General features: G+C 41.7%; 1 protein-coding gene across 1 annotated transcript in view; it reads left to right on the plus strand.

Moving 5' to 3' along the window:
- Positions 1-25,942, plus strand: part of CFAP47 (cilia and flagella associated protein 47) — a 704,026-nt gene that overhangs the window by 417,209 nt on the left and 260,875 nt on the right. The window contains exon 50 of the mRNA XM_065423211.1: positions 6,386-6,523. Within this exon, the coding sequence (XP_065279283.1) occupies positions 6,386-6,523 (138 nt within the window). The remainder of the gene's footprint in view (positions 1-6,385; positions 6,524-25,942) is intronic.

Genomic DNA, 25,942 nt, shown 5'->3' on the forward strand with positions numbered 1-25,942 from the left:
ACAGATTCATACCAACACCAGGAAGAGACATGTCTAGGTGACCAGGGACTCTATACTCAGAAGAGTCGACAGGCGGCAGCCTATCACCAGATCTAGAGAACAGAAGAATGAACTGTCTGCCAGGAACAAGGATCTGAGTTGTGGATGGAAGGCTGAAAAGGATCCTGATGGGAGCAGTGAAAATCTGCTGATTCTGCTGTGGGTCAGGACAAATTACACTGCTAGGTTCCCACTGGAGTGGATCAAGGATGATTACACTAGCTGGATCAGATGCTTGAAGAAGTGGAAGCTCAGGCGATTTTCAGTAGAATAATGAAGGAGGGCAAAATGTGGAAAGATAATGAAGATCCAACAGATGGCTCAAGGTACTGGTGCTATGAAGATGATTTTGGGATGATGGACCACTGGGAGGCATTTACACAAAGAAGGCTCTTCTTTACAGGTGGACTCCACTTGAGTACCTGGTATATTAATATGATAGGATCAAGGCAGGCACACAATCGATCATAAGGACTTTAAACTAGGAGATGAATGGAGATGGGTGCGAGAGACTCATGAAATCTCCACACCTGGCTTCAATACACAGGAGATACAGCAAGGGATACTAAACACTATAAGGTAAGAGAATGGACAGCAAGGCGAAAGTAAATACAAATATTGAGTCAGGTAGGTTGTTACAGTTAGTGAAAGGACTAAATTTAATCTGGCTAGAAAATCATATGAGGTTTGAGAGAAACAACTAAAATGATTGTACATAAATGCAAGGAGTCTGGACAATAAAAATGGAGGAACTGGAACTACTGGTGCAGGAGGTTAAAGCACATATAGGGATTAAGTACTCATGACTGGAATACAGGTATGGAAGCATATGTGCTGTTTAGGAGAGAGAGGAATAAAGGTAAAGGTGATGGAGTAGTGTTGTGCATCAATGAAGTGGTGAATAGTAAAGAAAAGCGATAGTCTGGACAAAACAGAATCTTTTGGAACAAAATCACTTTGGAGAAAGATTGTAAAAGAGGCCCTAATGGGATAGTGTTGGGATTTGCTTTTGACCCCCAGGGTCAGATAAGGACAGAGATTTTTTTTGATGTTATTAGAGAGAGAAATACTTTTGGGACTTGTGTTGTGATGGGAGACTTTAACTTCCCATATGTAGAGTGAAGAATAAATACTGCTAATAGTGATCAGCCCCAGTTATTCCTGGATGTGTTAGATGACAGTTTTCTTCATAACATTGTCACCGAACCAACCATAGCTGATGCAATTTTAGACTTGGTTTTGGCAAGTAGTGAGGAATCATAGAAGAGCTGGTCATAGGAAATAACCTTGGATTGAGTGATCATGCATTGATTCGGTTTAAGATTTGCGCTGTCCACACTGGTGCTATGAGTGATGTAAAGTAGATTGACTTAAGCGGTAATGTAGGACTGCCCTGACCTGACTGTTTTATCCCACATTAATTAACCTGCTTTTTTTGCTGATTGAATCTCTTTGTTTCCTGATTATGCCCCTAACCTCTATTAAGACCACTTTCTATATTACTCTCCATTTCCTGGTGTTTGCAAAACTTCCCATTTATTCAAGTGGTATCCATAGGTTTCATAGTGTGTATAATTTCAGAAATCTGTAAAATTAGGTATTTAGAAATGGATTTTTGTGGTGGGGAGTTGTGGGGTCCCATGTGGAGCGGATAAAGCACACGACCAATGTGGTTGCAAGCTGAATCGAATCCTGTTTATTACAAGCTTTCTTTTATAGTTTTTCTCAACATTACATAACACAATTAGGCTATAATCACACATCTACCGATTGGACAAGAAGGAGAATCATGTGTTTATCACATGTATAGCCCCACACCGATTGGTTCAACCGTTCCTTACATAAGGCCATGATTTATTACCTTGTTTACCTCATCTTATATAATCCCTAGACCACCAGGGGGCCTTACACAAGGCCATGATTTATTTCCTTGTTTACCTCATCTTATATAATCCCTAGACCACCAGGGGGCGCCTTTGTTTTACAAGGCCATGAGCCATTGCCTGGCAAGTGTCCCATCGTGACCCTTACCTTCTTATGGAACTTTCCATTAGGTTGGCGTAAGGATGATACATCCCCACACCTCCCCCCTTTTTCTTAAATAAGGAACTATTAAGAAACGTAATATTACGTAAATACCCACGAAAACCATCGGGGTGTAAATAAGGATAGCCAATAAGACATTTTCTAAAGGGATCCGATGGAGTGGCCATGGACAAGCAAAAAGGCTTCTTGGCCAGTCTGGTTCGCCCAGGTGACCCAAACATTTTGTCGTGGGTTAACAAAAGGTACAGAGTTTGGACATACAAAGACCCCCGCTCCTATGATAAGGAGTCCGAACAAATAGAAGTACAGCATTATCAGGTGTCTAGGCTGTGACAAACAACAAGTGCAGGTCCGGTGTCGCGGGGTCGTCGTCCGGCTCCTGCGTGGCGGCGTCGGGCTCCTCAGCAATTCGTGTCTTGAGCCACGGCCGGACCCACTTCGCTGGAACCCACCGGAGACCCGCATCGGTGGAAACATCGGATGAGTATGCCGGAGGCTTTGGGGCAAACGGGTTGGTGACATCCAGTGGCCGGTGCGTGGACACGTTATCCCGTCCGGTGCACCTAATCGCGCAGCCCCACAAACCACAACGAGGACGGGGTAGCTACATCATCCGCCGGAGGGATCTTATCCGGTGGTTTTTTCCTATATGTCCTTTCAAAGCTAGATAAGCCCGGTTCCGCCATTTTTTCCAACCTATTCCGCAACTGCTCACCCTGCCCCTGGAACTCCGCCCGGAACTCTGGGGTACAAACAGTATCGGTGACAGGAAAGCCAGGCTGGTTCAGGGCTCGCAATGTGTGGGACTGCGGGGGATGGCTCTCACCAGCCAAATGGGACAACTGATTCAGCATGTCCTGTAGCTGAAGGCCCTGTTTGTACATTTCCGCCCGAAATTCTTGTGACTTATCCCCTTCTGGGCTCGAGACCTCCATTCTATCCGCGGGGTCGTCCGGTAACGGGACGGTACTAGAATCAACTTCGGGTGCACTGGGGATGAGTGGTATGATAGTGTCCTCACCCCCAAAGAACTCACGGGCTCCCATCGACAACACACAAGGCGGCTCCTCTTTTGGCCAAGAGAGGTCATTAATGGCTGACTGGACCTCGGCTTCTGCCGCAAGCGTCTCTATCAGTTTCTTAGATTTGCACCATATTTGGCTCAATGACACGGCCTCCTTGTTGCCGTGAGAGACCGACTCCCAGAGGTCAGAGCCTAGACTCTCCCAGACTGCCTTATCAAAGACAGTATTTGGTGTAACAAAAAACCCGCGTCTTTGTCCCCATTTCAGCAAACGGGACAACGCGTCAGAGGGAAGCTTCTCTCCCCGCTTTTCAGCGATGCGTAATAAAAAATCATGCACCGTCTCCTCCTCTGCAGACAAAGCAGAGCCCATTTTATCAAATGCAGCCGCTCACCTGTGAGCTCACGAACGTCTCTCTCGGACGACCAGGAGCCGGTATCCTCCGGTACCTCCTGCTGCGGCTGCCACCTCCGCCTTTTCTCACCGAACGCTTCAGTCGGCTGCCTCGATGTCCAAGCCGAATCACGTCGGGGTCACCATTTGTGGGGTCCCATGCGGAGCGGATAAAGCACACGACCAATGTGGTTGCAAGCTGAATCGAATCCTGTTTATTACAAGCTTTCTTTTATAGTTTTTCTCAACATTACATAACACAATTAGGCTATAATCACACATCTACCGATTGGACAAGAAGGAGAATCATGTGTTTATCACATGTATAGCCCCACACCGATTGGTTCAACCGTTCCTTACATAAGGCCATGTTTTATTACCTTGTTTACCTCATCTTATATAATCCCTAGACCACCAGGGGGCCTTACACAAGGCCATGATTTATTACCTTGTTTACCTCATCTTATATAATCCCTAGACCACCAGGGGGCGCCTTTGTTTTACAAGGCCATGAGCCATTGCCTGGCAAGTGTCCCATCGTGACCCTTACCTTCTTATGGAACTTTCCATTAGGTTGGCGTAAGGATGATCCATCCCCACAGGGAGTTATAGAATTCTTTAAAGGGGAAACCCTTATGTTCTGGAGACTAACACCCTGACATTAAAAAAGAAAATGGTCCATTCCTCTACATTTAAATGCATGTCTGCTTTTTATTGTTTTCAATTTTGGTTCAATATGGTGGTACTGTTCAGATGCTATCTAGCACAGAAAAAGAGACTACAGTAGTTTGAAGTTGATATGCTTCGTTTCAGTATAAAGACTGAAAGTAACCCAGCATCTTAGTGCAAGTCATTTTTTTTTATTTCTTGGCACGTGAAACCTGGTGAATGTGATGTGGAATCCACCTAACATAGTAGGCCAAAACACCAGAGGAGAAAGAGCAGAACTATTTTGCTTCTGGAGACTGTACTGTGACTCATGACTACAGCTGAGTGGGCCACCATAAAACTTACAGCTATATTTTGTTTCTCTTTTTTCATTCTTTCACTTGACCATCTTATTAGTATAATAATATTAACATAAGAGTGAAGCCATTGTTGATTTAAAACTGATTCTCACCAAAATTATATGAGAATGCAGTAGGCACCAAGTGACAGGAGCCATTTGAGGAAGCATGTGATTAAGGGAAGTACTTTTGAGCTGAAGGGCAGTTAACTCCCCCACACATACTGTAGTAAGGACTGCAGCACACTGCAGCTGATAATATATATTTTTTTCTGGCTAGCTGAGAGAGAGTACACAAATGCAGCTACTCCCTCCGAGAAACTGAATCAAAATGGCTTCAGCCAAACCTCTTGACAACAAGGTGAGCTCATTCAATCAGGGAACCAGACCAATATCATCTGGCTGATGTGATCCATTACAACCAACCAACTCAGCTCAAAATTTGAGGGGGAAAAAAAGAAAAGAAACAAATGCAGAATTGTACCACAGAGTGGTGTTAGACATCGTAATAGTCAAAAATCTTTTTCATAAAATTTCTTTGGAAATTTTATAAAACTGCCCCAATTTCCTAAATGTTTCATGAACTTTAAAAGAACTCAATCAAAATAAATTTTACCATGAATATTTTGCCCAGCTAGGTAATGCACCAAACACTTAATAAGATACAATTAAAAAAGCTCCCTGTGGAACATATTTCAAATGAACACTAAGAGTATTAAAGAGTATAATGTCTCATTATAGAGTATTATAAAATAAGCCTAAATGCAACAAAATAAACTGTTTTTATGGAAAGTACAAGAGGCAAACATTAAACCTATTTTAAAACCTTATGCCATATGCTGATTGATGTACCAAGTCGAAAGTTGAAAAATTGGTGCAGAACCTAAAAATGCAACTAGTAGACCTGTTTCAGCTTTAAGTGTCTCTAGAATCTAATAAAATACTGAGTGTGACAAAAGTCAATTAGTAGGAAAATATAGTCCTTTGAAGAAGATGTGTTGATTAAAGTGCATATTTAGAGGCACATAATGCAAGTAACAAAGCCTAGGTCTTTCCAAGCTGCTCTTTCAAATGTTTAGGAGTGTCATCAGTATCGCGTAAAGCAACCATGTATGTATTGGAGCTTGTACTTTCTTTAAGATTAAATAAAATTCTTTATTTTTAATCAAATGGGTCATTTGCCAGTGCAGTAAACAAAGCCTAATTTTGCTGTCTGTGGGTATTTAATAGTCACTAAATATTCCATTTCAAAACAAGTTCAATCCCAAAATTGTATGACAGTCATACATGATTGCTCAGGAAAATTAAAGCAATGACATATATTGGATGGCAACAGCAAAACCAGATTACTGTGGTCAGTGATTAAAAAAAAAAAAATCACGGAGACCATCAACACTCTAAGCCAGCGGTGGGCAACCTGCAGCCCGTGGCCGCATGCAGCCCATCAGGGTAATCCGCTGGCAGGCTGTAAGACAGTTTGTTTACATTGACTGTCCGCAGGTATGGCCGCCCACAGCTTCCAGTGGCCGCGGTTCGCCGTTCCCAGCCAATGGGAGCTACAGGAAGCGGTGCGGGCTTTGATAATATATCTACATTCCTTATTACTGGCCTTTAATTATTTTGTGTAAGCTGCTAAAATAATTATCCTTTTGAAGAAAGAAAAAAAAAATTTGGAAGCAGGGTTCATTTCCTTGAACTCATCAAAGATGTATTCTTTTTCACAATCAATTATAATTGGATAGCTGACACCTGGAATTTAGATTTTGCCTCATATTTTATTAGTTCAGAGCAGCAGCAACATTAATATAAGTCTGGCAGACAATCTTATAAAACTAATGTCCTGGTTAATATAACATCTGGTACCTATTTGTTTTAGGTGTAATTTCATTTATTGTCGAAGTTGAAGAACAACAGCAGTCTCGACATAACAGCTCACCGGAGGAGACAGATGGTGAACAGGCCCTTCAGAAATTGTCAACAGAGACATCACAAACTGTTGATGCAGCAAACACTGGTATGTTTATTATTATGGGTAATTTCATTATCAATCCGTATAAACCCCTATCATCATTCATTTTTAAATGAAATGCATATTTGATGTGCCAAGCCACGTGCCTGTGAATAATGCATAGCCAAATGTTTATTGCATATGTGTACAAGAGCTTGTCTTTTGGTTGATTTTTCAAAAGATTTGTATGTAGCTTCAAGCTTTGTTTGATTGTTGTTTTTCTCTTTTTGCAACACTGTTAGCAGTCAAGTGTCTGCTGTTTTTCAAAACCAGTGATAACACTGGTAGCTTAAACACAGAAGAAATCATTTAACACATTTTGCCTTACTTTTAAAGTTATTCTTCTTTGATGGCAGACCAAATAGTACTGATGTGATTGTTTCAGGACAGGAAAGAAGGGGATTCCTGAAATTTGCTGAGATACTGTCTCAGAATATCAAACCAACCTGTTTTATAGGAAATCACAGGCTTTCTTTGAATATTGTCAGTATAAGTCCCATTCTTGGGATCTGTAAGTGCCGTTGGTATCAAATCAGAGAAAACAGATTTTGTAGGAGTTGTAAGCACACTTGCTTCTAGTACCGTATATTTGGGGCTGATATTATTTATGGGACCCCTTCTCCAGCTCCAACTGACCCAGTGTTTACTAGCTCCTCTTAGTTCTCAGATTTCCTGGTTCTAGCAGTGGAATTTTCAGATCTCATATTCCAGGTAAATCATATGGAGATAAGTTAAAAGGAGAATCAATATCAGAACACATAGCAGTACCTAATGTTTTCAAAATGTATTTTGCCACATCTAAAGCAGCCTCTTCTGCGTATTTCAGAAATGTCTGTCAACAAGATAAGTGGTTCTACAAACTGTAATTAAATTAATATGTTTATGCAGCATTTTTCTCTTGACTTGGCAGTCAGATATAATGCCTAATTTGGAAGAGCAGAACCACCTCTTTGTTACTGCTAATTAACCTCCCAAAACTGAGGGTCTGTACTGACAAACGGGAAATAGTGTGGCAAAAAAAGCAGTGTTTTAAGGTGTTAAGCACCAACTAATTTTATTATGCAAATTACTAAAATGTTATTATGTAGAGAAACAAGCAATGGTAGGCCATATCATAGAAATGGGTTCTCTCAATACCAAGTCAAGGATATGAACTCCACTATTTGAATGTGACCTTTTTATGTGTTAGGGACACTAGAGCTAAAGTCAAGCAAAATATGACTAATTTATTAATAAAGGGGTAAATGAAAGAGAAAAAGTAAAAGAAACATAAACAAGCAATTGCCAATGGTTATTTCAGTTACAGTCTCTTTTTTATGTCTGTCTTTTGGAGAGCTTCCAGCAGAGATTACAATTTTAAGGGTCTGCTGTGCTGTGGGGGGTTAGGAGAACACATTTCCCAGGTAAATTAAGGCTGAAATAAACTATTACTCCAAATCAGTAGTGAATCCTGCCTTAGTATACCAGACAACTAAAACATTTTATAATGGACAAAGGAAAAGTCAGTGAATTGTGTTTAATTTATCAAAGTAATCTAAACAGTTAAGATCACTTATTTTATACCCATTTATAAACTAAGTCCTAAGAATCTGAACAAAAACTATTTAATTCAGTTTCTTAACAGAAGCCAATCAATAAATATAAATAAATATAACTATATTCAAATGGATTCTTATTTTAGTTACAAGTTATGGTAAGGTTTTTTGATTCTATAAACATAAAATATTCATACATTCTTATAGCAATGTTGTCAGAGGCATTGTATGAAATGCTTGCATTTAGATACAAAACAGTGCAAATAAACAACTCATACAAGGCTAAGACAATGTTAAGCAGTTGAGGAATAAATAGATAACTTCACTTTAAGTGGAACCGTGATTTAAGAAGATAACTTCTATAAAACATTTCCCAAATGTAATAAGATAAGGACCATATTAATGCCAGACTGGGTGTCTTGAAACAAAGAAGATGTATCCTGTATACTTGGAGATGGCTACTGTTGTTTGTCTTCTGACAAAATAGTTCTTTCATTTACAACCTTCTATAGTAATCATGTTTACAACTTGCTATGAAAGAGTCCTACCAAATATACTATGCAGGGCACAAATCACTATAGCATTTATTTAAATATTTCCAACATTATATAAAGGAAAATAATATGAAAATTTTAGAAGCAAAATAAAAGTTTATAAAGCTGCATTCCAGGATCTGTGCAAACAGACAATGTAGGAAATAAATATGATTTTATAGATAAGTAGGTGTCATATTCTCTGAGAATCTTGGTGACTATCAACTGTGGACAGAAAGCAGAGTTTTCCTATGAATTTCTTTGTCTAGTTTATATGCTTATTTAATGTCTGCATGCAAAAATAGAAGAATGTGAGCTACTATAATCTCTAAGCATCATATACATGAACACTGTTGTAAATATCTCCTTACATTCAGAAAAGAAAAAGGCAACTTTGTATTAATCTAAATTATAATAATGAATTGTTATAATTCTAGTAATAATATCATTTTGCATCAAAAGTGATATCTTTTTCTAACAAAAGGTTACTTAGCAGTGAATGTAGTTCTTTGAATATATCAGAAATACTGATCTGTGCTCCCTGCCTTCCATACCCATCACTTTTTAGAGCCTTTTTTTAAGAAATTGTGCATAAGCAGAAAGAAGCTGAGAGACAGAGATGCAGTCCCTCATATACTTGAAGGCCCAAACTTTAAACACAACGAGGAAGCAGTCGCACTCGATAACCCCTGCCTTTGTAGAGTTTTGGATGTAAAATACACTCTTCCTAGACTTCTTGACTAGAAGACTCTTCAAATATCAGTTAACAGAGCAGCAAACTTAGTATGCACAGTGGTAACAACAATTCTATAGAAGCCTCTCCAAACACCATCTTACTACTCAGCACCAAGTGGAGGACTTAGGCCTTGATCCTGCAAACACTTAAGCACTTGTGTAACGTGAGCACCTGAGTAGTACCACTAAAGTGAATGGGACTACTCACATGCTTAAAGTTAAGTTACGGCACAAGCATTTGCAGGATTGGGTCCCTAGTGCATAAGGCACAGGAATTAGCTCTTAGAGTAAACATTTTTTAAAATAATTTGAAAAGAGATGCCAGCATTTGTGTTACTGATATAAAAGTGTGATTCATTTTTATCTTCATTGATCATATATCCATGCTGCAAGCCTCTCTAGTTTAAAGAAGAAATGAAAATAGCTTTTTCAAGAAATTCTACTAATGCTCTTATCTAGTTGGTTTTGTAGACGTGAGTCTTTGAAGTTTTGATTTCAAGCTTCATTGCAAAGAGTTTGAAGAAAATTGTGTCTATTAAACTTTCCACTAATGTCTCCTATTACTCTCAAAAAGCAGGTTTTTTCTGTTGCTGCTGGTGGTGAAATAACAAGAAACATTACTAATAATAATGCACATCAGTTTGTTTACAATATTAGGGTACTTTCAGGTGATTTTACCTTGCTACCTTAGCTCATTATCAGTATTTTCTGGCAAATCTTTTGAGATTGTGAAGTCTTAGAAGAATAGTCTATTGAAAATTAGTTACCATTTCAAATGCCAACAGTAGGTGTATTAAGATAAGTTTTTACTTCTAATTTAAGTTCTTTGTTCTCTATAATTGCAAGGATAGCTTTGAACTTAGGATTTTATTTCTGTGGTTTTTTTAGATTTTAATATACATAAATTAAGATTTGCTTAAAATAAAATAATTGATCTTAGATAATTTTAGTCTGTTTCTGGGGGGAAATTACTTGGAAAGTGACAGATACTTTATCACTGGTAGCAGTTATGTTTTAGTCAAGGTTAGCTAGAATAAAGTTTAGATTACAGGATGATTGGAAGATTCTGCAGTCTGAGAAGATTTATTTGCTTTTTTTAATACTTTTTCATTTTAGATCTATTCATCCATTAAAAATAAGTAAATTAAAGGTCTGGATTGACCTCAGATAAATCACCGAAAGTGTATGTTGGCAGCCTATTACTACTATTTATACTTCTGCAGCACCTAGATGCCTCAGCAGAAATCAGGGCCCATTCTGATAGGCTAGGCTCTGTACATACACATACTGAGAGACAGTCCCTGTCCCAAAGAGTTTACAAACTAAACAAATAGGACAGACAAAGGATGGGAAGGGAAACAGAGACTCAGAGAAGTGAAGTGACTTGCCCAAGTCTTCATACAGTAGGTCAGAGCTGGGAACAAAATCCAGGATTCCTTACTCCCAGTCCAGTACCCTATTGACCAGACCACAGTGCCTCTCTAACATTAGGCTTCAGAGCAAGGGAAAACTAGAGGTTAAATGGTTGTTTTAAATACACTTTTAAAAACCTTTGTTTATACAACTCAGTCTGCTAATTTACTTAACTTTGCCTTTTGTAATACTTTTCTTTGTTAATGGTATTATTTAAAGTAAGAAAAAGTGACCTAAGGTATAAAGTAAAACACGGTCTACATTTACATGGACTGTACACAATATTACAAAATTAATTTTTTATAATGGTGTAGTTCATACAAACGAATAGAAAATGCATGTTATAGAATTAAATGATACAATTACAAAGTTAAAATGAAAAAAATAATAGTGGAGGAAAAGCAAAAATAAGAGTTTCACGCAAGGCAGAAAGATACGTTCAGAGGGGATTTGAAAATAGATAGAGACAGTAAAACTGATAAAAGAAAGTTGTTCAAGAATGCAAGTGATGTAGATAAAACTCAGGATTAATGATGAGATTATGTGAAGGAACTGAGAGGAAGTCATTGCTAGAAGAGGCAGAGGAGTAGATAGACAAATGAATAGAGAGGTAGGCTAGAACAGATCCATGGACACAGGCAAAGAGAATGGTTTTGAATGGGATTCAAAAATGAATCATCTGTTTGAGGATAGTGAAGATGGGTCCTATTACTTGGTACAAGTGAGGGAGCAAGCTTTAGCGTACTTTACATGCTGGCCTCTGGAGAACTGGAACTTGGGAAAACACAAAATAAGGGGGTTGCAAGAGAAGATTGTAATTATATTTAGCATTTAAATAGCAATTTTGCATGTTCAAAGACTTTTAGAAACATCATTTTATCCTCACAAAACTCCTGTGAGGACAGTAAATATTAACCCTTTTTTTCAGATGGAGAAGCAGAAACACAAAGTGACTTTCACACAGTGAGGTAACAGAAGAAGGCATAGATGGAGAATTTTAGCAGAGAGAGAGTTAAGTTAGTTGTATACAGAGGCAATGTTGTGTTGGTGGCAACAGGCAAATTTGTCAACGTTGAATGGGATGGTAAAAGAAACTTCAGGGCTGAATCCAAAATTTTGGACAATAATGGATACAAATTGAAAGTCTCTGCTGAAAAGAGAAATTGAAGTAATGATCACAGATTTACTTGCTCAAAGTTGATAGGGAGAAGTCTTCAGAGCTGTTGTACACTATGCAGTTGAATGTCATCACCATGACAGTGGTAGCTAACATAAAAGGTAACTTAAGAGGGAAATGTTAGTTAGATGACTATCTCTTTCCTGTCTGTGCCTGTGACAAAAAGTTCAGAAAGACAATAAAAAAAGTGATGATGTAGATACAATTAAAAGTAAAAACTTCATGTCTTTAATTATTATTATGGTGGCGCTTGGTAGGGACTCTATAGTTAGGACTGCTTTCTAACATGGGTCAAAAATAGGGCACACATTTTTTTCTTTCTTTTTCTTTCTGTAAAAGGAGGTGGCTAATTATTGTGAAATTTCACTAAGGGTTCCACAACCACAATATTAAATCTATCCTAGCTTTCCATTACATCTTTTAAGCACCCTTCTGCACAGAACCCTTTACCAAATATCCTCTTCCAACACAGCCAACTACTGAGCTACACATCTACAACTTCTAGTACACCTCTACCCCGATATAACTCGACCCGATATAACACGAATTTGGATATAACACAGTAAAGCAGCGCTCCGGGGGGGCGGGGTTGTGCACTCCGGTGGATCAAAGCAAAGTTCGATATAACGCGGTTTCACCTATAATGCGGTAAGATTTTTTGGCTCCCGAGGACAGCGTTATATCGGGGTAGAGGTGTACTTGGAAAAATATTTGCTAAAGAGATATGTGCAGAGTGAAGGTTGTGGTGCCTGGTCTTGGGTGTGTAGTGTTTGAGATAATGGTAAGGTCGATGGAGGAGTAGAGGGTATGGTACATACCATTAAGTGGCTTAACTTTTCATTTCCCTGCTTTTATGAGTTTGGATCAGAAATGTTCTGTGTGTAGCATCTCTAACCATTTTGTAATGACTTTTTATTATTTTGATTTATTTTAAACATTTATGTGGTGCGGTCACCATGCTTCTGGACACCTTATAACTCTTAAATTTAAACACTCAAGAAGATCTATAAGAGATCAATGTTTAATGCCATGCTCCCTTGATCACTAGTCAGGGTCAGGAAGAATGTACTCTGTTTACAGCATCCTTATCACACTCTTTGTTTCTACTCTTTTGTCCTTTATTAGCTAATAATTAAGAATCTGTTTTTCATTTGATTTTCCAGTAATAATGTTAATTTAATTAATTGCTTTTTACAGTACAACTTGTTCTGGGATTTCTGCTCTATCTAGTTACCTTAGGTGTTTTCTTGTCATTTTAGCTTCTCCTGTTTCTCTGGAATGTCTTCTCTTTTTTGCCTATCCTCTAACTGAACATTTTCTCAAGGGACTTTTATACAGTGCAGGGAAGGACTCATAAGAATTATCAGCAACCCTGTTACGGGTTGACTGATCCCTTTAAGAGAGAGCAGGATCCAGTGCACCGGTGACTCATCAGTTGCCTTCCAAGTGGGGTTAAAGAAGGCATCTGGGCCATATAAATGGGGAGAGATAGAGACAGTGGAGAGTCCTCAAGAGAGGGTAGGTAAGAGCAGCCTGGGAGTGAGAGATTGGCAGGTGAGAGCTTCCAGAGACCAGAGAGGGCAGGACGTCCCTGAAGGAAACTGTTGGTGGTTCCTGGAGAAAGACTAAAGGAGCAGAGCAGCAAGAGGAGTTAGTTGGCTGGCCTACCCAAGCCAGAGAGCCAAATCCAGAGGGCTGGAGAGAGCTAAAGTCCAGAGCCCTGCAGAGAGAGTTGCCTTCTGACATCTAAGTTGGAGGGCTGAAGCTGAGGGCCAGAGAAGTCTGAAGGCAATGGAGTGTTTACCCACTGACATCTCCATGCTGGAGAGCTGGAGCCAGATGGCTGGAGAGGGCTGAGGGGGTAAGGGATGATCCCCTGGTGATGATGAACTCCCAGTGCAGAGGTGGGGGCAGGGATTCCAATGGGAAGAAGCGATTTGCACTCCAGCTGGAAGGGCTGGGCTGCCTGCCCTGATAAAAAGACAGGAGAGGACCAAAGAAGAGTCCAGGGTGTGGTGATACTGGAGTGTGGTATATGCTATGTAGATGGACAGGAGGATTTGGTGTTGTTTTTTTTTATGGACTATATAAACTGGGCATGAGAAATTGACTATGTTTTGCAATTTTTTGCTATGGGATACTTACACTATTTTTCTGTAATAAACTAGCCCTAAGGAGGGGCATTACTGAAGCAAAAGGGCCTGAAGAGGATTTACTTTGGGCCCTGAAGTAGGGAAACTGATGCAGGTGTGCCTGTTCTGTTGCAGCCTGCCTCGGGGGTGCTGCAGGCAGGACCACCCTATGACAATCCCTTATCGATCCACATATCTCTTTCTAACTCTCTTCATTCTTAAAAAGCCTGAGAAAACTTTTGGACTTTGCAACATGCCTGAAGATAACTAGACTTATTTTTTGTTGGACAAGGCTGGAAGCAAGTTCTGGAGTTGAAGGTGTTTCACTAAAAACGCCTTGCCAGTTGTTCCCTCATGGTTAAAGCACCTCTGCTGCACTGATCTGCTGAGATTTCACATAGGAAGAGGAGTGCACTTACTGATAGCCAGAGTCCAAATCAATTAGGGCTTTATAGGTCAAAATATAATAGTTACCCCTTTTGACGTGAGTGGTGAGCCAATAGTCAGGGTCTTGTGGGTTGTTTCCTTTAGGAAGAGAAACTGATGATGGAGCCAGGTATTTCTTAGCTGCAATCATGTTTTATTTACCAAGAAAGTATGCAAAATCCTGCTTCCTTGAACCAATAGGAGTCCAACAGGAAGCAGTTTCATAGCTCACAGTTCCAATCCTCTTTCCACCGCTTTCCCCATATCCACACAGCCAGTTATCTCATCATTGAAGGCAATCAGGTTGGTCAGGCATGACTTGCCCTTGGTGAATCCATGTTGACTGTTCCTAATCCCCTTCCTCTCCTCCAAGTGCTTCAAAATGGATTCCTTGAGGACCTGTTCCATGATTTTTCCAGGGACAGAGGTGAGGCTGACCAGTCTTTAGTTCCCCAGATTCTCCTTCTTCCCTTTTTTAAAGATGAGCACTATATTTGCCTTTTCCCAATTGTCCGGGACCTCCCCTCATCACCACGAGTTTTCAAAGATAATGGTCAATGCATTAGATCCGGCCCCATGGACTTGTGCATGTCCAGTTTTTCTAAATCGTCCTTAGCCTGTTCTTTCACCAGAGGGCTGCTCACCTCCTCCCCATACTGTGCTGCCCAGTGCAGCAGTCTGGGAGCTGACCTTGTCCGTGAAGACGAGGCAAAAAATGCATTGAGTACTTCAGCTTTTTCCACATCATCTATCACTAGGTTGCCTTCCCCATTCAGAAAGGGTCCCACACTTTCCCTCACCTTCTTCTTGTTGCTAGCATACCTGTAGAAACCCTACTTGTTACCCTTCACATCCCTTGCTAGTTGCAACTCCAATTGTGCGTTGGCCTTCCTGATTATACCCCTGCATGCTTGTGCAATCTTTTTATACTCCTACCTAGTCATCTGTCCAAGTTTCCACTTCTTATAAGCTTCCTTTTTGTGTTTAAGCTCACTGAAGATTTCTCTGTTAAGCCAAGCTGGTCGCCTGCCATATTTACTATTGTTTCTGCACATCAGGATAGTTTGTTCCTGCACCCTCAATAAGGCTTCTTTAAAATACAGCAAGCTCTCCCGGACTTCTTTCCCCCTCATATTAGCCTCCCAGGGGAACCTGCCCATCAGTTCCCCGAGGGAGTCAAAGTCTGCTTTTCTGAAATCCAGGGTCCGTATTGTGCTGCTCTCCTTTCTTCCTTTTGTCAGGATCCTGAACTCTACCATCTCATGGTCACTGCTGCCCAGGTTGCCACCCTGTAAACATGTGGGACTCACCCCTGCGGTGCCTCCTGCTGGTCTCTTCTGGGAATTAGCTCTGCCAGCCTTGGAGCACCCTCTGCAGGCCGGTATTCCACTGCCACTTGGCCCCCGTGTCCCTCCCTGGACTCCGGTGCCCCCTGGCAGTACACCCCTCAGTCTCAGGGAACCCCCACCCCCTATCCCCACCTCGCCTCGTAGGCTATTGCCAGTCACCAACTTGCCCCCGTGCCCTGGGGCAGACTGCAGTGTCAGCCACTCATCATAGACAAGGTTGGGTCTGGACCTGCTGCCTCCCTCTGCAACCCAGTGCCTCTATGGGGCCTTGGACAAGGCCCTGCAGCCTGGGGAGTTGCCAGCCTGGAGCTCCCCAGCCCCTCTGGCCTTTCCCCAGCCCTGCCTCACTCTAGGCACCCTGAGCTTCCCAGCAGCCAGGCTCCTCTCTCTCTCTGAAAGCAGAGAGAGACTGTTCGGGGTCCTGGCTCGCAGCCTCTTATAGGGGCCAGCTGGGCTTTGTTTGGGGCGTGGCCGCAGCTCTGCCTGCTTCCTCCAGTCAGCCCAGTGGCTGCTTTCTTCTGCCACAGCCCTTTCCTAGGGCTTTTTTAAGCCCCTCAGGCAGGGCCAGCTCTGGCTTTTTTGCCGCCCCAGGCAAAAAAGCCTCCTGGCGCCCCCCCCCGGCAGGGGAGGGCGGCGAGCCCCGCCGGGGCTCCGCTCTCCCCGGGGGCCAGAGCGCCGGGGGGAGGGCGGCGAGCCCCGCCGGGGCTCCGCTTTCCGTGGCGGCCAGAGGCTGCGCCGGGGGGAGGGCGGCGAGCCCCGCTGGGGCTCCGCTCTCCCCGGCGGCCAGAGGCAGCGCCGGGGGGAGGGCGGCCAGCCCAGTCGCGGCCCCGCTCTCGGGCCGGAGCACCGCGCCGCCCCCCTCCAGGTGCCGCCCCAAGCACCAGCTTGGTGGGCTGGTGCCTGGAGCCGGCCCTGCCCTCAGGGCGGGAGCGGGTGTCCACCCCGCTACACACCCATTTCTACTTCCTACCAATTCTTCCCTGTTTGTGGGAAGAAGGTCAAGAGGAGCACGACCCTTACTTGGTTCCTTCAGCACTTGCACCAGGAAGTTGTCCCCAACACTCTCCAAAAACTTCCTAGATTGTCTGTGCACTGCTGTATTCCTCTCCCAGTAGATGTCAAGGTGATTGAAGTCTACTATCTCACTCCAAAAAGGTGCTTAACTGCTTCTTACGTTTATCCTGACAGAAGGGATACTTTATATATGTATTTACCTGTTTGCGTTCTATAAATTACACCATAGCTATCACTACAGAACAAAGAGAAATAATTTCAGAAATAAAGATTTGCTTCACATTTACGCTGGGTTAACCCTACCAACCACCATTCAGCATCTATTCTAGTCTAGAACAAGCTGATTAATCTTTCTCTTTAATCTTTTCATTATTTTTCTCCTTCATCTGTTGTTTGTTCAAAAAGCAGTTTTAACAACTATCACCTCTGCAGAGAAAGCCAGTTTCTAGGACCCTTAAGTCAGATCCTCTCGTCTCTGATTTAGACCAAAGCAAGATGGATCTATTTCTGCATCACCGATGTGCAGGTCGGGGTTTGTGCAGGCTCCTTGTTAACAGAGCCAGCTTTTGATCCGTTTAAAAGAAAATCTCAACTTTTGTTTTTAAAAGTGAGTCTCTAGCTCTTTTCTTTGTGAGAAAGCCTGGAAAATGTGAACCAATGCAGAATGATTGCTAAGACTGAAAGCAACATGCAGCTGGGCTTCCCTTCTTTAACAGGAGACTGGGAGGACTTAAAGACGTCACTTGCAAACATACACAGACACTTTTTTAATATAAAGTGAGTCAGTTACACTTTGGGTGTAACCCAAAGAATCATCGCACTAGTCTGCCCCACAAACTTTAAGGCTGACCCTGTACACTGTGGTGTCATAATAATACCTAATAATACATAGCTCTTACATCGTGCTTTTCATCAGTAGATCTCAAAGTGCTTTGCAAAGTCGGTAAGTATCATTATCCCATTTTACCAATGGAGACACTGAGGCACAGGGAAGGGAAATGACTTGCTGTAGGCAGTAAACATTTGTTTCATAATCTGGCCAAAACTTGCTAGTACTTCCAGGCCTCTTTAAATGTGACCATTACCACGGCAACCTCAGCAGCTGTTTCAAGGGGAACTCCCTTCTTGCATCCAATACCTTTAGGTGTACATGGAGGGAATGCTCAGTTTAGTCCTTGCAACCCACCTTGACCTTTTGAAGCTATTCAATCCGGCAGCAGATGGGGAGAGGAGAGAAGATGGTGTCAAGCTGTTGCTGCCACACTGAGCGAAAGTTGTGTGCCATTGCAAACCTGCCTCTCTCCACCAGCCAGCCGTAGCACAGAATCTGAAGAGCTGGTATCTTAAAAGAGGGCCTAATGTTCATGCCCAAAGTAGAGTTTGACATCTCGGAAGGAATCAGATTCAGAATGTTTATTTTGATAGGACAGAATAATTTTGCACATGTTCTTGGCTCATTTTGATCTACATCAAGGAGTAGCCTGTTTCAAAGTATCTTATCTCTAGCTACAGTCATTATGTAGAATGCATTATATTATATTATCATTTTGCCATGTGTTTAACTTCTGAGAGCTTGTAAGGTGTACCCTCAAAAAGATGGATCCCATTGGAGCGTGCCTATACTTGTTATAATCAATATTGTCTTGACTCAGCAGTTAGGCCAGACATACACTTTGGCAAAGCTTTTCTTCACTCTCTTTTAAAATTAATGTTTCTCTCAGGCCTGGTCTACACTAACCCCCAAATTCGAACTAAGGTACGCAACTTCAGCTACGTGAATAACGTAGCTGAAGTCGACATACCTTAGTTCGAACTTACCGCGGTTCAGACGCGGTCCACACGCGGCAGGCAGGCTCCCCGTCGACTCCGCGGTACTCCTCTCGCCGAGCTGGAGTACCGCAGTCGACGGCGAGCGCTTCCGGGATCGATTTATCGCGTCCAGACCAGACGCGATAAATCGAACCCGGAACTTCGATTGCCAGCCGTCGAACTACCGCGGTAGTGTAGACCTGGCCTCAGCCAGCCCTCCTTCAATGACAGATACTAGTCTTTAGTCTCAGTAGGATAAAAGTAAGTTTCTTATCTAAAATTGGAATTCTTGCAATTTATGTTCTTCACAGATTCACGCACCCTTTTCCTCGCTGTCTTTAGAAAAAGCAGGTTTCTGGATAGGTGGATTAAGGAATTGAGGCCCCTCAAACCTGGGAGGGAGGGGGAGATCCCGAGCGGCCGTTTCACGCGCCGCTGCTTCCCCGCCCTCCCAGACTTGAGAGCCTGGGAGGGAGGGGGAGAAGCGGCGCCCGCGCCGCGGCCACTCGGAGTCTCCCCCTCCCTCCCAGGCTCTCAAACCTGGGAGGGAGGGGGAGATCCCGAGCGGCCGTTTCGCGCGCCGCTGCTCCCCCTCCCTCCCAGGCTTGAGAGCCTGGGGGGTGGAGGCAGGGCTGGGGATTTGGGGAAGGGGCGGAGTTGAGGCGGGGCCGGGGGTGGGGTAATTAAAAAACGGGGGGGGGGCGGCCAAAATTGTTTTTGCTTTGGGCGTCAAAAATCCTAGAGCCGGCCCTGCATGTATGAGAGTCTAACCTACACACCGGATTTTCAGAAATATCGTGTTCTAAGTCCATAAGCATAATTAATTTGTTTTAACTGTCTCTCTTCCCTCTCCTACCCCTCCCCCCTAGATTGTTTAGAGGAAGATGTAGCCTGGGTAAGCAATCACAAGTAATCCTTATGTAAACTCTGCATACATTTTTGAAGAACGTAACCTGCCAACTGGTTTCCATTTGTTAGCATTTTGTAACTATGTTTATGGCTTCTAATACAAGATATTCAGTGCAGATATGATTTTGGAGTGGCTCAGATGTATAACAAATGATTGAACAATTTTGTTGTTTCTTCCTTTGTGTTGAAAATAGTGTTCCGTTACTGTGTGCTTCACTACAGCATTCAAATTCTTTTAAAAGTGTTTTGAATTTTCTTGTGACCTTTGTGATTCATTATACAATTCATTTGAACAGTTTTATTCTGGTACTAACATGATGTACAGAAGCAATTCAGTCCCAGTGTTGCTTTATGGACCTGCAATCCACGTAGAATTTTGTTGGGCATAGAATGTGTGCAGTGAGAATCTATGCAAACTGAGTGTAATTGTCCGTGTTAAATTATTAATAAAACCGGTATATCTGCATGCTTTTGGCAGTCATACCATATAGGATTTCATTTGCATATAAACAGATCAGGGAATTTTCTTATCTGATTAAAATGCCTGGGATATGCATTTTGCTTGCTCAGGTGGTCTGTAGCTAAAACAACAAATAAACTATATAAGCCAAACTCTTGTGAAACACAGTCATCCCATCAAGTCCCATAGATCTCAAATATTTGCGTGTGTATGAAAATTCTTAATATTTGACACTGAGCTGATTCGCAGCCAGTTTAACAAGGGAATATTCAAACCATTTTTTTCTTTTCTCAAACAACCTTAATTTGTAGTTGTTAGGGGGTGAGCTGTACTTTCAGGTGACAGGCCTTGTTGTATGCACCTTCCACTCTTGGACTGCTTTTCCTCTGGTTACCGACCTGAGTTAACCTGACAGACCCAACTGGGTTGGGCACCTATAAGCCCTTTTCCTCTAGGAACCTGTGATGGATTGAATTTGCTGTGACACAGAAACAGCTTTTTCAAAACATAGTAGTATTTATTTGCCAATGGGGAACACTGCATTGAGAAAAGTGAGTTAAAACCGCAGAATCCTATATACAATTTTGTCTTACATAAGCTTAACCTCTCTACCCATAGCATAGGTAGGTCCAACTTATTCCAAACCCCCTCTTTTGACTCTGATGATTAATTTGCATCCTCAGACCCTCTCTCTGTATCTCTGTCAAGCTGTGTGTCAGCCTCAGGCAATGTATGTCCTTTTCTCCCCCTCCATTTCTACAGGGCAAATCCTTTAACTGGTCAGCGTCTTTTGATCTCTCTCCCCTCATCCTTGGCAAAACAACTGTGCAGCTTTGCTGGTACCAGGCAGATAGCTTCTTTGCAGTTCTTGTGTTTGAGTTGTTTGTTGGGATGTTACTTATCTATGTCAATTTTTTCCCTTTCTCTTGAACAGCTTCTCTGTTCACTCATTACCAATGAGCTAATTTCCCACCCTGGAATTCTGAATAGTCTAATGTGTGCTACAAGAGGCCGGAGAGCCTAATTCAGGAAAGCAGGGAGAGGGAAACAGGTTTGTTGAGCAGGAGAGGCTCAGTGACATCCCAGTACATCAGGTGGCTTCCCAAAAGCAGGGTCCAACCCATCACAAAGTACATATGCCATTTGTACTCTGTTCATCTCATTGTATCCTAAATGCCAAGGCCTTAGGGCCTCAAAGTTGCTGCAGGCAAGATGTAAAAGTCCTGCAAATGGCAGCCTGCTAGGCATCTGAGAAACTATTCACAGAAGCCTCTAGAGATACGGTGGAAAAGTGTGAACCTCATTTGGGGAAGGGTTTCAAAGTATGTTTTCATTCCTTTTCAGAAACATCCTTTGGTAGGAAAGTGCTACGGGGTTGGTTCCCACATAACTCCTTAGTTTAGACAGCTCTTGCTTTCTATGGGAGGAACTTCCATTCCTGCCTATTATTCTTCTATAATAATTAAACTTTGTTCATCTTTTCTCTCCTTACTGCTGGGATACACTGCTTGCTACTTCCCATGATTAATGCATGAGAAGAGAAGCTGTGCAACAGAATGAAAAATTTCTTTCCTGATAATTTTCTGTCTGTTAGCACCTTCTCTCCCAATTGAACGCATCTTGATGGTCTGGTAAATGACCAGAATATAAATTAAATTTTTTCTCTAAAGGGAGGCCTAATATATTGTCTTCAGGTTAATTGAATACATTATATCAGGTGTCTTAATGCTAATAATTGGTTGCGGGAGTGTTTCTACAGCTGTGGAAGAACTGTTTTGGTCGCCTGAGCTTAAGGATGGACCTTAGTCCTGGAGCCTCCAACAAAAGCACTGAATTGCCTCTGAATTCCACAGGTAAAGGCCCGTTAATAATGAATTCGGTCAGAAGCTGCTACCAGAAAATGATCAGGTAAAACATTTTCTCATTCCTGCTTGGTTCCTCTAACAGCACCTCTTTGATCTCACACCTAGCAAGTAAGCCATCATAAACACATACAGGTATGCACAGCAATAAAAAAAACAACAATAATACAGATATTTCACAGTTTGTCACAGTAATATACATTTGGCTAGACGTAGGTAAAAATAACCAGTAGTTTTTCTAAATTGTATTCTATTCAGTCAATATGAACATTTCTTGAAACTCAAATTCTAAAAATGACAGCATTAAATGGGGTAAGTCAGCATGAAATCTTGTCAGTAAAATTTACTCAGTTTCTGGGTCTACACCTGCTCTGAATCTCTTACAAGTGGTATGGCTTTGCAATCACACTTTTCTGTTTTATATATTTTTTTCCCCCTGTTGCCATGTGAAAGACTCATTCAAACAACAGAAAGATGCATTCAAATTGACCAATTATTTTAGGAAAACACTGGAACTTACTATACACAAAGGACTGCCAAATATGCAAAGTAAATAAACTGAGAGAATAATATATTTTTCTAATCTCTTAGTTATCCTACATTTAGGTGTTATTTGTAACAACATTAGGTAAATATTTTCAGCCAGAAGTTGTTTTTTTTTTGTTTTTGTTTTAAGTTCACAGAGTCTCTTTAAACTGAAAAGCAATGTCTCACTTCAAAATCGGAGACCAGTGTGACTATATGTGCAGCTAGCATTGGCATGGAATGTTGGCAGATTTCTTGTGATGTGATAAAAAGTACAGTTCTTTGCATTGCTCTGGTGTGATTGAGTTTATTGTAATATACTAACTCCAGTGCAGAACCGCTAATATAAAATTTGATTGCTGTTTGTATTGTGTATTTCACTTTTAGTTATGAAAAACTTCAGGGTTTTTCTTCCTTTGTTTCCTTCTTTCTTTTGAAACAGCAGTTGAAAATCACTTACCAGTTGAAAGTACACTATCAAAATGCTTCTGTATTTTGGATAAGCAAGATCCATCCACATAACTCAGTATGTACTCAAGAGTGTCTAAGTCAATCCTAAAGATTGCAACTGGTGATTCAGCAATATCTTTTAGTGGTGTAAGTCATGTTCCACATAGTACATTTTATAACTTCACATCAGCCATTATTTCAACTGGCTTCTTAGCAATAAACATCAACTATATCTGACATTTCTCCTTGTTCATAAATAGCCTGTTGCCAGTATTATATCAGGATCTATTTTTCTACAGCAGCTGCAAAATAAATGGCCCATATAATATTTGCTTTTAGTTTGTACAAAATGTGCAAACTATCTGTTGCCTATTTACTACTAATCCATTGCAGCAACCTCACAGTGGAGAGTTCTGTATTCTTATGCATTCAGTCATGGATTGCTTGAGTGACTTATAGAGTACTAATATATTTCCACAAAATAGCATCAAAGCATTTATAGTAGATTATAGTGGCAAAAAGTACAGGAAGTTATTTTGTTGTGATTCCCACTATCTCCTTCTCAAAATATTTTCTTCACTTCCTCTTGGTGGTATGCTAGTTTCCTAGTTATTATCAATATTTTTACTTATCAGCTAACTATTTTGGCTATCCAGATTTCAAGGAGCTACTTGCCACCAGTGTGAGCCAGAAATACAGATAGCATTTTCTGCTTTGTCTTCTCTGTGTGTGCATGCATGCGAGACAGAGAAGAAAAGATATTGTCAGGATGCTGTTCATGTGTATTTATTGCATTATCTGTTACAGCACTTTCTCCGTAACAAGGAACTTCAATTAAAATAATAATAAATAATTGGCTGTGTGAAGCGAGGTCCTACATTCAACTCAAAGGCATTTCTCTGCGTCCAATACATTCCAAAATTTCAGGGAATATTCTAGGCATCAATGGGTAGAGCCCTATTAACTTTGGTAAAAATTCAAAAACTGCAAAAGCCTGATTTCAACAGATGAGAGGGGAAAATCAGGCCACAGTGTGTCCATCTGGTGCTGTAGGCAGAGGAATCTTTGGTATTCTCTATTGCTGCCTACATATATCACAGTATCGCGGGCAGCAGCTTAATATGCCCCTCTCTCACTGTATGTACATCTTGACCTATAGAAGCAATGTGTGCGACCCTCTAGTAGTAGTAAATGAACTTTCAAGTGGTAGCTGTAAAGGTGAGTAAAGCATAATATCCTACACTGGAGGAGACAAAGGCATGCATGACCGACCAAGGTCCCGGGGAATGGTCATGCCCTCCAGGCAAGTTCTAGATTATAAAAGCCCCTAAGGGCCACCGCTGCTACCTGCAATAATGGGTGCACTGAGGATATCCCAAAGTGGAATGATCTTTCTGATCATGTGAAGTAGGTGCAGACCATCAGGGAAATGAGAAATACCATGTGATTAGCCCCATGGGACCTGTAAAGTACAAACCAGGCTTGAGCTCTAAAGGCTTGCTTATAACTCTCAACATTGGAAAGATTTATAAATATTATAAACCAGATGTGGTAAAATAGTTCACAAAATGTTTATACAGACAATTCACAGACACACACAAACCACTGCTGGTTCACCTACATAGTTCAAGTATGAAGGAGAGTCAAGAATAAAAACTTTGATGGTTTGAGTTGAAGCATCTGAACTGCTCTAAGAATATTCTCTCTTGTACAGTCATACTCTGGTTGCCTTTCTAATTTCCTTTCTAGCCACAGAAGGAAAAATTCTTATCCATGCCCTTATCATTTCCTACCTTACTTCTTTCTATGCTGCACAACACCCACACTTCCACCCCCTCTCCCCACTTCATGTCATTTAAAATGCAGAGGTTAAGATTATCTTCTTTGTCTGTCATCCTGACCATGACACACCCTCTTTTATGCCTGCCACTGGCTTTTCATTCTTCACCTAATCAAGTTTAAGGTTACTCTCCTTACCTCCTAGACCCTTCAAAGCATTTCCACTCCCTGCATATGTGCTCATTTCATGTCATTCTTGTTTGCAGTGCTTCCCCCACAACTGTCTCTGTACCTCTGCTATGCTGTCCCCTATGCATAGAATATGCTTCCTGAACTGATCCGTATGGTCTCTGTGCTATTCATTCAAATTCCTTTCCAAAGCCTACTTTTTCTTTGATGCCTACAAGAAATTGCCCAGGTAATAATGAATAGGTTGAGCAGCAGTCAGTTATAGTTGATGCATCTTTATTTAATCATTGAGAATATGTATAGGATTATTAGATTTAAAAAATTACAAGTATATTAAAGTTGGAAAATCAAAGCACTCAAAAGTTAGGAAATGCCATAATTAAGGTTGACTGCAGAAGAGAGACACATTTTGCCACAGCTATTTGCTGACAGCAAAGGAATGCTGATACTCAGGAATTCTGGTTTTAATTCCAAGTTCTGGAGCTGACTGTGCTCTAATAGTTATAGATGCTTCTGCCCTGTCACCTAAGCAGGCCATTACTCTGGTTTTAAGCTGGACAGTCCTGTTTTTCTATGGTTTGTCTCCTGTCCGGTACTGAGACAAATTTGGCCGTGGTTTTGTCTGGTATCCTGCACGGAGAATGTCATTTTGAAGAGCATGCTGCTCCGCCCCTGCAGAGCGGGGTGTGTGAGATCATACTAGCAGGGACAGGGCACTCTTCAAAACAGCATCTTCTATAAGCCGTAACCTTGCACACACTTGCATGCAAGGTCTTATCAGTAAGGGCAGGGTCACACAGGCAGGGTGGGCTGGAAGTTTTGTTCCTGGAAGTACCAGAATGTCCAGTATTCTGGGGATGCATCAGTGGCCACACTGCTGTCACCCCTCTGCCCCAGTCTATCCCTGTCCTTTCCTCCCTCCTTCCATTCTCTTCCTATTTCCTCCTCCCTAGCTCCTGTCCCCTTCTTCTCCAATACCTCCCACCTTTCTGCTCCTATTGCTCTGAGGCTGCTTTTTATTTCCCCCCGCCCCCACCCATGCCTCACCCCTTAACATTTGTATCAAACAGCTTCCTCCTCCTCCTCCTCGGTACCTGGGCACCAGTAAGAGGAGCATTGAGAGCCCAG

Source organism: Emys orbicularis, chromosome 1 (genome assembly GCF_028017835.1).
Source record: "Emys orbicularis isolate rEmyOrb1 chromosome 1, rEmyOrb1.hap1, whole genome shotgun sequence".
NCBI lineage: Eukaryota > Metazoa > Chordata > Testudines > Emydidae > Emys > Emys orbicularis.